At 48.8% G+C, this 14,049-nt stretch overlaps 4 protein-coding genes across 4 annotated transcripts; 2 read left to right on the plus strand and 2 right to left on the minus strand.

Annotated features, from left to right (window-relative positions):
* Positions 1–895: 895 nt before the first annotated feature.
* On the plus strand, positions 896–2,220 carry LCP9604111_1935 (uncharacterized protein; the record flags this gene model as incomplete). The annotated part of the gene is made up of 6 exons (XM_039069356.1): positions 896–1,030; positions 1,093–1,175; positions 1,229–1,373; positions 1,423–1,458; positions 1,512–2,103; positions 2,180–2,220. 6 exons carry the CDS (start codon positions 896–898, stop codon positions 2,218–2,220), a joined length of 1,032 nt encoding a protein of 343 aa, XP_038932062.1.
* Positions 2,221–2,966: 746 nt separating this feature from the next.
* LCP9604111_1936 (uncharacterized protein) lies at positions 2,967–3,686 on the minus strand (the record flags this gene model as incomplete). The annotated part of the gene is made up of 1 exon (XM_039069357.1): positions 2,967–3,686. One exon carries the CDS (start codon positions 3,684–3,686, stop codon positions 2,967–2,969), a length of 720 nt encoding a protein of 239 aa, XP_038932063.1.
* Positions 3,687–4,013: 327 nt separating this feature from the next.
* On the plus strand, positions 4,014–5,624 carry LCP9604111_1937 (putative MFS transporter; the record flags this gene model as incomplete). Its single annotated transcript, XM_039069358.1, has 6 exons — positions 4,014–4,255; positions 4,314–4,882; positions 4,944–5,136; positions 5,219–5,291; positions 5,343–5,397; positions 5,452–5,624. The coding sequence occupies 6 exons, from the start codon at positions 4,014–4,016 to the stop codon at positions 5,622–5,624; spliced, it is 1,305 nt and encodes a 434-aa protein (XP_038932064.1).
* A 262-nt stretch (positions 5,625–5,886) lies between these two features.
* Positions 5,887–10,932, minus strand: veA (sexual development activator VeA; the record flags this gene model as incomplete). Its single annotated transcript, XM_039069359.1, has 7 exons — positions 5,887–6,324; positions 6,383–6,403; positions 6,597–6,616; positions 6,669–8,050; positions 8,137–8,144; positions 9,216–10,726; positions 10,785–10,932. The coding sequence occupies 7 exons, from the start codon at positions 10,930–10,932 to the stop codon at positions 5,887–5,889; spliced, it is 3,528 nt and encodes a 1,175-aa protein (XP_038932065.1).
* Positions 10,933–14,049: the final 3,117 nt, after the last annotated feature.

Genomic DNA, 14,049 nt, shown 5'->3' on the forward strand with positions numbered 1-14,049 from the left:
TTTTTGGGGGGGGGGGTTTTTTGTGTTGGGATTTTTTTCCTTCAAACTAATTTTTTGGGTTTTTTTTTTTTTTTTTTTTTTTTTTTTTTTTTTTTTTTTTTTTTTTTTTTTTTTTTTTTTTCCATCTGCCACGCATACCCTTTCTGCGGCGTCTTCTGAAATTCCTGGATCCGGTCGAATCTTCTCTCATGTTTTCACTGTGCAGAAAGTGGCGAATGCACCATGATATCTCGTGCTCGCCCGCATGGAGCAGAGATCGTTTTTTTTTTGTAAATCATCTGGGAGGAAATTTCCCCAATGACCTAAATGAAAAGGCAAAAAACGAGGCCGAATGGCCTTCCAATCTGTTTCTTCCTTGTGTATCTATTCTAAAGCGGTTTAATCCGCATCTCATCGAGGCCTGAGACCCCAGAAAGTAGCTTAATCCGGTAGTAAGTTGTATACATCAACATTTCCACACGTCTGTGAGCACCAGAATTTGTCATATCTCTCTCATTTTGTACATATTTATACATATCCTGGTTGTGAGCTCTCTTCTCCGATCTTGATACATCATATATCGCACTTACCTTGAACTGACCGCTTCTTATAGATTGCTAACCCAGAGAGCAACCTTGGAAGAGTACACCATCCACACTGAGACAGCTCCAATTTCGACCATTCAAAGAACAATTGGAAACCTTCCGACATTCTCTACCCATGTCCCTTGCTTCCATTATAGATTCGCCCCGCCGCCATGTGTGTAACACGTAGATTTCCTGTCCAGGCAGTCACTGTTCAGAGCCGGGGTTTCTTGTTCCTTCGTTGTAGACCCAATATATATATCTATCGTCCATGGCGTCCCGCAGTCTTTTCCAGACTATCTGTTATATCAAGTTACATCAAAGACAACTCCATGTCGTCTTCCACTCAGGTTGCCAACAAGTTACCCTGGGATCCTAACAGTACCAAGTTCCCTTCGCGGAAAGATCTTCCAAAGCTTCCAGATGCACCTGATGGCGCCGCTTGGGTCTGGGGCAATGATGATGAGGTGGATACTGTCATTTATGTCGATATGTTCTATTTTATGTCGCTGATCCATCAGATGTATAGGTGGGCAGATTAAATCTCCTGACGCCGCAGCGGGTCAAGGCATCTGCTGCTGAGATTGATACTGGAGAGATGGTGCGACTGGAGTAAGTCGAGTGAACTATAAGATTGAACTCCGCTTACAGGTATGAATATCAAGCCTTCCTCTCACAGTACCCGAGAAGCCGGCTTTTGACCGCGAGGTCTTGCAGCATAATATCAAAACGCTTGTTGATGGCATTGCCTATGATGATACTTATATCATGAACACCCAGAGCGGGACGCAGTGGGATGGGTTCCGGCATGTAAGTGATTATAACCACCAAACGAAACCTTGGTCTAATACGTCCATAGTTCGCCCACATTGACAGCAAGTGCTTCTACAATGGGGTATGCACCGAACTCGATTTTCCATCTCCCGGAACTAATCCATCAACACCCAGACCAAAAGCAGTGACTTTGTAGGCGACACTGTAAACCTCCGCTGCAGCATCCACCATTGGGCAATGCACGGAATTGCCGGTCGAGGAATCCTCCTTGACTACTACCACTACGCGAAAACACATAACAAGCCCTACGACCCCTATACAACACACAGCATCACCCTATCAGAGCTACAAGCATGCGCGATCTCACAAGGCTTAGATCTACGCCCAAAGTCCGAAGGCGGCGACATCCGCATCGGAGACATTCTACTCGTACGCTCCGGCTTCGTGGAGCGGTACTACGAGCTCAATCCTGAGCAGAGATATGCAGCTGCGACACGCTCCCACGATGACCTGTGCTTTGCGGGACTCTCGCGCGAGTCCGCTATCCGGGACTGGCTGCATGATTGTTATTTTGCGGCCGTGGCGGGCGATTCGCCGACGTTTGAGTCGTGGCCTGTTCCTGAACATGACTATTTGCATCAGAGCTTGCTGGCGCTATGGGGGTGTCCTATAGGGGAGATGTGGGATTTGGAATTGCTCGCTGAGAAATGTCGGGCCAGGGGGAAGTGGTCTTTCTTTATGACTAGTGCTCCGGCCAATATGCCTGGTATGTATTTTGCTTGTGGGCCTTGCGGCTGGGTTTATGTTGGGTGTATGAGCTATGCTAACTAACGGGTTGATAGGTGGAGTTGGTTCCCATGCGAATGCCACCGCTATTCTTTAGGGGTTTTGCGGTGTATCGAGGGTGTTAATTAGTGGTTGTCAATGCAACGCGACGCTACTTCGAACCAGCTTCTCTATTCAGCTGTTGAAGACGAACTATCTATGACAAGTCTACAGTATGGAATATAATCATCCATATCAGGTACAGCGTCATACATAAAAGATTCATACGAATCATCTACCTAAAACTACTAAAAAGACTACCATCATGTCGTCCTCAACGACAGAGGCAGCCGACTGTTCTTGTTAAAGTATACGATAATGGGCATAACGAAACCCAGCACCCTACGGTTTGTCACTTGCCAATCTTTCATAAGCAGTGGCCAGAATATACGGCCTCATAATTTCACTACTGATTATAACTGGGACAGCATTCTACATACACACAGGAGCAGGTTATTTCCTAATCTTGCCCCATGACATTGTTATTTCTTTTCTTCCTCCTTTGCCGACTTCCACCCTCCCCCTATTGCTTTCGAGCGGCCTGTGTAGGCTTTTGCCCTATGACAAGATAGAAATATGAATAAAGCCGCAGATCCTTTTGTTGTAATTCCTCCTGCACCCGACTAATCAGGGCATCAGTGTCTTCCTTTGACCAGCCCAATGTCCTGGTGAATAGACGGAGCGTATATCCTTCCAGCGCGCACTGCATCTGGTACACATAGAAACTCCCAATTCTTTTCAGATTTAGGTCGTCACTCCACTTGCCAAAGGGAACCTAGTTGCAGGCACTCCAAATTCAGCCGCTTAGGCTACAATACGCACAATGATTATCTTTGATTTTTGTTCCATTTTAGGCTCACCTACCTTGAATATCTGTTCATCGACTTGCACAAAGCCAGCTGAGTGCATCAGCTCCTTCTGCTCGACTGCTACGTTGATTCGCTTGTCAAACTTGGTCGCCGCCTCGTGTATCAGCGCCTCCCACTCCCTTAGTGCCACTAGCCGGGCTTCATCCTGTGCGTTATCGGTAAAGAAGTGCAAGTCATTCTCCCACACTTCTAACCACCCCCCGGGGAGAAGATGCCGGAACGCGTTAGCGTAGGACCTATCATAGTCGGTAATCATCCCGCCTAGCGACTGCGCATGAATCAGATGAAACGCCTGTTTTGTAGTGAACGGCCAATCGCCCTCAAGCTCGTGGCGTTCAAGATACGGGAGATTTGGAGACATATCGGTCAGGTCCATACCCGTTAAGCGCGGGGCAGGACGATGCTGGTCCAGCGCCATGATCGTCCAGGAGCCGCTACGGGTAGCGAACTCGAGAAACTTATGGTTTTTCTTGGCCGGATCTAGGGGGGCAATAAAGGTTCTGCCGTCTAGAAGATGCCAGATGGTGCTGATCATCGCGTGTGCTGTGGTAGCGTTTTCGTCGTCTGGAAAGGGGAATTCGGGCTTGAAGCCATAATAGCGGCGTCCATTTTCGTATGTGTGGTTATTGCGTGCAGTCAGCCAGTTCGATTCCATTTTTCTTCGGTCAGCTACCTTTCCTTTTCTCGTGGGTAGAGATCGGGGGAGTAGTAGTTTATATATACTCCTCTCTGCTACAGTGAAGAGCAACACATAGATTGTCCCAGTCGATTTCTAACGGTCTTGAGTCATCAGGCGTCTTGAGATCTGAATCCCACGATTTTGCGGGCCTTGGAGTTGTGGGGTGTGGGGGACGCTAGTGGGCGGTCTAATGGCCTGGCAGGTCTTGAGACGGCGGAATCCGGGGTTGTCGTTTCTTGTTTCCTTCAAAGGTGAAATTTCATCTTCCGGTCTTTCGCAAGGCACCAGATTATCAGTTCCACCATGAGCACCCAGACGCAAATAGAGACAATCGTGCTACAGACAAGAGCTTCCACCGAAACAATCCCAGCCGAGAATGAAACATTCCAAGACTCAAGATCCCCCGAACCAAAATGGATGTATGCCAAAATCCTCAGCGCGGGGTTGTCCTTCTTCGTCGCGGGGGTCAACGATGGAAGTCTAGGATCGATCATTCCCTACGTGATACGCACCTACGATATCGGAACAAACATGGTAGCCGTCCTGTAAGTACGAAGCGCAGACCAAGGATATCCATCTGCAATACAACACTAACATATCCAGATATGGCACAACCTTCTTCGGCTGGCTAGTCGCTGCCCTAAGCAACGGCAAAATAACCCAATACCTAGACCTAGGCCCAATTCTGAGCCTAGGCGCCACCATCCAAGTCCTAGCCCAAGTTCTGCGCGTCTGGGAACCCCCATTCGCACTGTACGTGGTAACATTCTTCCTCGCCAGCTTGGGTCAAGCATACAACGACACACACGCTAATACCTTCGTCTCGGCGCTGAGCGGCGCGCACCGCTGGCTTGGCTTTATCCACGCTATGTACATGGCCGGGTGTTTGGTTGGCCCTTTCGTAGCGACGGGCGTGGCGTCCGCTAATGTCGATTCGAAGTGGTATCTGTTCTATCTTTTCCCGCTTGGCGTGGGTGTGGTGAATCTTGCGTTTGTGGGTGTTTCGTTCCGGGATCGTATGGCTACGCCGACTGTCTTGAGGAGTGAGCGAGGAGGTAGAATTGCTTCGAATTCTGCGCTCAAGGAGATCAAGGATACGCTTTCTACCCCTGGGGTTTGGCTGCTGAGTTTGTTCTTTTTTTTCTTTCTTGGGGCTACTATCACCGCTGGAGGTTTGTCTTCTCTTGCTTGCTTCTCTGCGTGTTCTGTGTTCTGTAAAACTGATTGTATCAGGCTGGATGGTCGAGTACCTTGTCAACGTCCGCAACGGCGACGTCAAAGCAATGGGTTATATCCCAGCCGGCTTCTACGGCGGCGCCTTTCTAGGACGTCTTATCCTCGCTGAGCCTACGCATAGACTCGGCGAGCGACGAATGATCTTTTTTTACGCTTTGCTATGTGTGGGTTTGCAGTTGGTATTCTGGCTGTGAGTTTGGCACTCCTCTATGATATATTTCTACCAACCCCGATATACTGCATTGTCTGTACTAATCCTGGTGGTTTACCAGCGTCCCGAATATCATCACCGAGGCAGTAGCAGTCAGTCTATTGGGATTCTTCTCTGGTCCTTTCTTCGCAACAGTAAGTGTTTATCACTGAATTTTCCTGATCCCACCCTAACATCTAGCTTAGGGTATATCGGTCGGCTCAAAGATCTTCTCGCCACAGATCCGCTCTTCGGCAATCGGTAAGCGAACAGCCTTGCCCATTATTCGCGGGGGTTTACTAATAATCCATTAAGCATTCGTCTTCGTCCTCGGTCAAATCGGTGGATCGGTCTTTCCCGCTTTGACGGGAATTATCGCGGGACAGGTTGGTGTCCAGGTCCTGCAGCCTATGCTTGTTGGGTTGCTAGGTGCCGCTGGTGTGAGCTGGTTAATCTTGCCTAAGGATACTGCGTTGCATCAAGATTGAGGGGATTATAAAATGAGCTTCGTGGTATTCGGCGGGGGTGAACAGGACAGCTTTCAAAGATTAAACAAACCAAGGAACTAGGGTATAAACATTCATTACTTCGTTACATCACGACGACCAATAGTGCCAGAAGCCAGAATCATCAACCAGAAAGAAACCCAATGAGATACACACATTCCCACAATTATAAAGACCAATTACTCAACATAAGAAACCCCATAAGCATCATTCCTCATAAGGAAATAAATGGAACCCAAAGCCCTTAGAAGATATCATCGGGCCATTGGTAATCCTCAAGGCCAGAAATCATAGAACCCACAGTAGAAGGTGACGTAGAAAACACAGGGGCAGACACAGGTCTCTTTTTGGCTGGCTTATTCACTTTGACTTTGACTTTGGCAGCACTCGAGCGAAGTTCTTCAGGGAGGGGCGGTACGGGAGGAATATCATCGTCACGGGGATATCCAGATCGTCTCCGACTAGGACTTGTCTTCGACCGCGTCGGGGTGTGAGGGCTACGATCAGGGTTGAGCTGGCGTTGTGGGTGGTGATAGAAGGCTTCACGGTGGGAGTCACTTGGCGGAGCAGGAAGAGGCGTAGACCAGATGGTGGAGCGGGAATCGTCGTCCGAGACAGCGGCAGGCGAAGATACCGGGCGCAGACTGGGCTGACTCTTCTTCATGCGGATAGGGGTTGTGGGCTTGGAACTTGGTGAGCGGGTGGTTCCGGGGACTTTTCGGGGTTGAACGTAGGGAGACCTTTTGATGTTGCTCGTGGCACTTGTATTTCCTCCTGCATTACTTTCTTCGGTTTCGGTCGAGGGGGCTGCGTGGTTGATGGCTTGCTTGCGCTTGGCCGATCCAGGGCTCTCGCCGGCCTCGGATTTCGGCCATTTCGGTTTTCCGGATGGACTCAGTAGACCGGAGTCAATCAGCATGGCGAGATCGGGGTCGTCGATGCCCTTCTTCGGACAGGGCTGAGGAGGGCTCCCACTATCGATAGATTCAGGAATGGAAGACTTCCGTTTACGGGAGCGGTCCTTACCCATTGACGCCGGCTGTGTCCCTTTTGAGCGCCATTTTGGACTTTGAGCTTTAGCCGGGCTTTGAGGGGATCTTGGTTCTTCGAAGGAGAAATTTTCACGGTCTTCAATGGATGACAGGGCCGTCAGATTGGCCGCTTCAGATCCAGACGCCTTGTTTTCTGCGGCTTGTTGATCCAGAAGCCTTTCAGACGGTAGAGAGGGAAGGGCACCAGGGACGAACTTCCTTGGGAACAATGCGGGATCCATCTCGGCATTGGGAATATTTGCTTGGGCTGTAGGTACTGGGGCCCGCTCCTCGTTGCCTGTGAGTTCACGAAGCTCCCGCCGGGCACGTTGCAGTTTCTCCTCGAGGTTGCTAACTTTCTTGAGCAGCTTGGTTTGGCGCGAGAGTTCCCTGCGGGAGGGTTGCTTGCGCAGTCCAGTCGGCTCGTATTCATCGGAAGTTCTATCGCAATACACTGCCGGGGAAGCAGATGGGGATTTGAAGAATGACTTCGTCAGGCGAAGATCTTGAAGGGAGGAGCGTTTGGAAGCTGAAGACTCAGAACGTGATGGCGCACCACGGTTTTCTTCAATTGGGTGGTGATACGGGTCTTTGACTGGAGAGCTGTATTCCATCTTGTGCTGGATCGACCGCCAAGTCTGGTCGGCGAGAGCAGTGTTGACACCAAGATCCTCAGTGTAATGACCCTTATTGGTTCCCTGGTAGCCAGCCTTCTTTAATTCCGCATAGGCCTTCTCCGCCTGGCTGATGACATCCTTCTGCGGTGACTTATTCGGCGATCCCTCAGAGTTTCTGCCCCATCCACCGAAGGGATTAAATGCCGAGGCAATAGCCTTCCCAAAACGAAAAATCCCAGATGAGCGGTGCTGAATGCCAGCCTGTTTGTTTTCCTGGAGGTAGATACTGGGTGGCTTTTCGCTGACACTATCACTCATAGTCGCTTCAATGAATCGCGATGTCCGTCCTCTGGGGCGGCGCGGGCTGGAAGCAGATGCCGCGGCATGACGAGCGCGCAGCGAAGCCAGCGAGCCACGAGGTGAAGCGCGGGGCGAAACCTTGTAGCCTGCGCCATTCGCGCTCACGTTGAGACTCCCGTTTTCACCGCGTTGGGTGCGGCGCTCATGGGATCCGTAATCAGCGGCTTCTTCGGGCAACGGCCAGTCGTTCGAGCGACGTCGTTTGCTCAGCTTCGCTGCCGGCGATCGGTGGCCGTCTGCATCTGCTTGCGCCTCTTCGGCATCGTCGAATTGTCCAGAGATATCTGAGCTCCAATCCGAGTCATCGTCGTCGCTGGATCGTAGGTGCTTGCGGGAGGAGCGCTGGTGTGCGGGGCTTGGGTCGATGTCTATCTCCATTTCCATTTTGGAGTCGCGGGCGCTGAAATGACGCAGGGAGGTTAGATTCGGTCTGTCTTATGCGGGCTTTGAGCTTCCTTTAAGTTGGATTATGAGAAGGGACCTTACCTTTGCAGCTTGCGTTATCCTTTTTTCCCCACGCCCTTGGAAAGATGTCGCAAAAGTCTGTCAGAAGTTGGCATAGAAATGGAGTCGAGTGCTGAGAGGGAAGAAATAAAGGTAAGAAATGAGGATCGAAATGAAGATCTCGGGAGACTCGAGCAAAGGTGATGCGCCGGTTTGTTTACATACTCCGCACTTGCCAAGGGGGAGGTTTGTTGTGGTACCTGGTACCTGTGTCTACCCCTAATCTATCGCAATCCACAAAGTACCCAATACTTCAAGAATGTCCCATATCCCCAAAACAAACACTACAAATATGTATATCTGTATGAACTCGATGCTATGTAGAATTCCGCGTGTCTCAGACATGTGTATGTTCGATAGGAATGTAGATATGATATGTCACTTAGAGATATGTATAGTTAGGACAGATAACGCTTGCTAAATAATGGATGCACATGCATTCTGATGAATTGGTGCAATTCGTAGATTGAAGTAAAAAGAACGTCAGAATGCTAAATGTAGGTATAAGGAGATGCTACAACACCAGTATAAAGAGTAGATTCACCAGATGTGAAGTATAAAACCCATGAGACCAGCCCTTGTCTGTCCGGAAAGAGTATGTTCCAAGAGCAATGTTGAAGAAAATCCCAGCTACAGTGAGATAAGAGTGACATTCCCTGTTCCGATCCCATCGGATGAAAGGAACGAGGCGCGTTGCTCTTGATGATATAGTGAGGTAATTCGCGAATGATCATTGCCGCTGAGAGTAAGAAGAGCCAGCTGCCCTTCCTATGCAACTCCGAATTTTGGCCAAACAAATGTCTCGCAAAGTAGTGGAACATGAAAGAGGAAACCAGTTCCCCAAGAGATGAGTCCAAATGCATAAATAAATCTAGGGCTCGAGTAGCCTCAATGAGGAACCAGAAGATAAGTTATATACAAAAAAAATGCAATCGGACCCATTGACGGGTTCAAGACTCGTCGAGGCAAGCCCAAGGAAAGTATATCGTGTTCAGCCAATATGGCAAGATATTTTGAACTCATTTTAGATCTTATTAACTCGATGGAGGAGCTTTCATGACCATTTTGCCGTTGGCACGCTTGTACGCCAACTCAATGCCCATTTCCGCCATAAGTGCAGCGCGACTTTCTCCTGAGAAATCGCGATAACCCGGATAAGGCTCGGTGTCAGGCCGCATGCCATTCTGCATTGATCGTTCATCAAGGCCGAAAGTATCTTCATGGCTCCTTTTGCCGTAAGTTGGCCCAGTTTGGTACACCATACGCTTCCCCCTAACGTTGTCATACCCACCGCCGCTACCGCCGGGTGAAGTGCTTTCCACAGAAGGAACAATGTGGTTTGCATATTCATTTGGTAAGGGCTTGAGAGACGGGGTGGCCTGGACCAAGGTCGGTGTTTGAGGACGTGACACCGGAATATGGGACATGTATTGGTATAAAGCTGGTTCAGCCATGCGGGGATCCATGTATGAGGTCGCTTTTGGTGGCTCCATGCCATAAGAATTCATACCTGACATGGAGTAAGCTCCTCGTTCCGAGGGTATTTGAGGTGCCGGATACGCAATGGGCGTTCCTTCGTATTCGGATGCATTGGATGGGTGTCTTATCTGGGCATATGCGTTCTGTGGGGAGTAGATACCTTGCGATACCACTGGTGGGGGTGTAGGAGGCATGTGAGGAGCCGGATAATGCGAAGGCGTGGAGCCAAATGAAAGGTGTGATTGGTATGAGGGTGTTTGAGAGTGTGTCATAGGGGGTGCAGGTGGCATGGGTCTTTGGTAGGGTTGCGGGCACTGGAAGCCATAGTCGGGTGCAGATGGTCGTCGATCTGGAGGAACGAACCCGTAGGGCGATTCGATATTGCTGCCATTGCTGTTCGACCTAGGGCGATCTATCGAAGCTGCGTATCTGTCGGGTATCGCGAAACGATCCGACGATCTTGCATACGCCGCTGCGCGTTCCTCGCCGAATTCATAATCCTCATCTCGCTTGTCGCCCCGGCGCCTCATTCGAACATCACGACGAATGCGAACACGGCAACCCTGCTCCGCAATGATACGGCTCAGAGATGTGCTGGTCGCTAGGCCGGGGAATTTCTTAGCGCTATAAACGGTAAAGGGTACCGACTTGACCTCGAGACGGAAATGAAGAAACGCGTGCGGGGTGCCCGGCTTTGCTGCAGCGGAAAGAGGTATTTGGTTGGGAAGAGGCAAGGCGGAATCCTTGTCGGTATCCTTGGGGTCCTTGATTTCTTCGTACAGGTGGAAGCTTAAGCGGTACCGGCCCTCATGGCGCACTGACAGGTCTGGGAAGATGAAATAGCCTGCTTGTGAAGGGCGGTCGAGATATGCTACCCCGGCGACTGGCACACCAGTCAATACAGGGCACGACTGTGGTCCACCCACCCGCCCGTGGGCCATAGGACGTGCGGTGTCAAGGGTTGCGTAGAGGAAGAAATTGGCATTGTAGGCGAAGGTGATATCGGTCTTTTGTGCGTCGTTAGCCGGGTCGGACTCGAAGATGCGTAACTCAACCACAGGCGGTGGGTCAACAGGGCGACGGTCGGCTGATGCTATTTAGGATGGTCAGTCAACGCGCGGCCCTGATCAGGCTCAACGGCAAATACTGACACTTTGCTCCTGCGCCGCATGCTCTTGCCCGCTCTGGTTGTTGCATCACGCTCAATTTGTATGTAAGCTGTTTGCCCTCCCGCGTGATCCGGGTGACTGAGTGCTCCGTCTCATTATGAGGTGCCATGATGGGTGGTCTGTTGGCCATTTTTGCGGATTGATATTATCGTTGCTAGATATTCTGCCGGTCGCAATATCAGTAAATGTCGATCGCATGGTTGGGGGTTCGTCCTATGTCAATTTTTCCATGGAGCGCAACATACAATCCGTAATCAATGGGGCCTTGGACGAGGTGGTTTAAGGTGGGATATCGCCTTCTTCTCCCCCAGTTCCTGGCCTCACATGAGCTGTTGGAAAGACTTCCGAGGTTGCAGTCAAGCCGATAAAACCCCCCACATACAGGAACAGAACAAAAACTAGTCCCCGATGAATTCGGGAAAATGCACTTCAAATAAACAAGTGATGGAAGAGTAGAGGAGAAGAGAGGGGGCAGAGTGGGAATTGGTGACACTAACAAGACCCCGAGCCCTGGGCCCTCTCAGTATCAACAGAAGTACCTGTTCGATCCGCAGTGGTCCCCGTAAACCCCGTGTGGTTCCCTTAATTTTTTTTTTTTTCTAGTTTCTATTGTTCTCGATAATCCCTATTATTTTGGAAGAAAAAACAGACACCAAATAGATATATACTCTAAGCATGTCATATATGTGTGTTACATTCAAATCTACGAGAGTCGTGTCTTTAGGGCTTTGAATAATACTTCCAGGTAATTAATAATCATCGAATTTGATCCCAAAAAAGGCAAAATGACTGGTAAACTATTTATTTCTCGATTTATTTTCCATGGAACGACCTCTCCACGTTACCCGGCGTCTATATTCCGTTCCAAGGTTCCGGCCGCAACCCAGTCCAACGGATCGGAGTCTCTTTATTTTCCCTGGTCTCCATAACGTCCTATGCTTATATTGTAGTCTACATCATTCTATGGATGAGCTTGTTCAAACAAATATGGCGGTTTTAAAAGTTCCAGGATCAATGTTGATTGATGAGAATAGATTGCACTGAGGGATTTCAAATACCGCGTATTCCCATTACAGGTCTAGTCCCCCTGAGAACATCGACCAATTTAGACATTGATTGTTAATCGCCAAAGGACAATCGAGCTGAACTCCATCGAACTACCGATTCCCTCTCACAACCTGGCTTGGCTGACCCCACTAAGCCAATCAGCAATGTCTCGAATGAGCAGCTAGACGGTTTCTGGCAGCAATCCCCAACTGCCAGCTGTTCATCCAATGCGCGTACAGTTCTATGATAAAATTTTGATCTGCAAATCCTCGTTTTCGCTGAATCCTTGGCCATCCCTGTCTATTGCGGGAACTCGGATGATCTTCTGATTTGCCTATTATGGCGGATAAATCATGCATACTTTTTTCCATTTCCTCTTGCAAGGCACGATTTACAGATTTATGGAGAATGGTCTTGGGAATGGTCTCCAGAATGTCCAAAGTACGGAGTACGGAGTACACATACGAAGCACAATGTCCCACCTAGGCAAATGTTGAAAGTCACGTCAGCTCAATCGAGGAGTTATTCCTCGGTATTATTCCGTCAACAGTTATCGGATTCCCTGTCAGTTTGAACCTAATATCGTACCATCACCCCTCCCTGGTCTGCCACATTGTATGTAGACCTGTTCGGTGATTCATCCCAACTCATAAACCCAAAATTGAGAAAGCTCCTTCGTACTGCATTTGGGGGCCTGCAGATTTAGTTCATTACGTGGTACAGGATCTAGGAATTCCAGACCGGGCCAGTTCTAACGGCTCTTTTGATATGCACTTATCCTTGTTGTAATGTACGGAGTATGATACATGGTTATTCCGAAATAGATTCTTGATAACTATGGAGTCCTCGTACGAAGTACTCCGTAATGATGTACTAGTATATTCAATTGCAGATCGCCCTTGTATTTTGAAACCCATTGGGGCCGATGCATCCGTGCCGAATGACAGGCATTGATATGATGGAGCCCTCCTGCCCAGGTGCCGTCCCGACCAAGACAATAGTCCAAACGCAGAGACAAGTCCAGAATGCTACCATTATCACAGCCGCTTTGACAGGCGCTCCGAGCCGAGACAGATTACGAGTTTATGCACGGAGTATGGAGTACGAGGTATAGAGTAGCATGATTCGTTTAAAGGGGAGCACTTGCATATATCTATATGCATGCGAGAAAGACTCTTACCGATACAGATAAATGTCATTACATCATATACTAGAATCATTGCACTTGTCCACATAGCCCATTATTTCTCTGCGGTATCTGTAACAGCGCTCTTCACAGACATAGGATAAAATATAATATGTATAGAACAACTGCCGAGAAAGAGCATGCCAAGCGCTAACGAAGTTTTCGCAATAGTGTATCCTTCTAGAATATCGAAGCGCGAAATTATGGCAATGTTACCTATGATCTTCGGGGGGCTGGGGGAAGCCACACTAACGGCTGAAATCATTCAAGGATCGGAGGTGGATAAGGCGGTTGTATCAATTGCGTACAAAGTACTCCAAACGGAGTACCCCGTAAAGTCATATTCTCTTAGAACTACCCCATTAGAAACTATCGTCTATCATAGATTATTGCCCAGTGGGTGACTGTTCGCATTGAGCTATGGATTCCCAACCCCTGCAACATATCTTAGTGGGGTTGAAGCTTTGACAAAGCTTGGACCGAGTGTGTATGTATGTACAACAGTACGTATGGACTACGGAGTAAGAAACATAAGGAATAAAATAGATCCAAGAGCGCATCACTTGCAAAATACGTATGGAGTGGACGATCCTCAGCTCCACAAGGAGATATGCCGGGTCTAGATGATATACTAGACTTACACTATCGCTTGGAATATCTTGGAATAACTAAGTTTTGATTGTCACTTACAACATACTCCGTAGTTACTGGCGAGTGGGCCGATGGGATTTTGATCGACTATTTAGAGCTGATGCAGTACTAGTCTCTCATGGCCCGACTTCCCCGAAGCCACATTTTATCCACCTGCCTAATGCAGAACACCAAAGGTACCAGCTTGTATTCTGCATTTTATATATATTGTAGCAGTTCAGCTGTCATGGCTGGTTAACTAGGTAACAAGAGGGAACTTTGATGAAGCGTATATGTTTTGTGTATAAATAATAAAGTAATCTCGGCGATCCAGTTCATCCATAAGATCTCTCTTGACTCATTCTGTAGTTCTCCATACTCGGG

Source organism: Penicillium roqueforti (assembly GCF_015533775.1).
Source record: "Penicillium roqueforti strain LCP96 04111 chromosome Unknown scaffold_02, whole genome shotgun sequence".
Classification (NCBI taxonomy): Eukaryota; Fungi; Ascomycota; class Eurotiomycetes; order Eurotiales; family Aspergillaceae; genus Penicillium; species Penicillium roqueforti.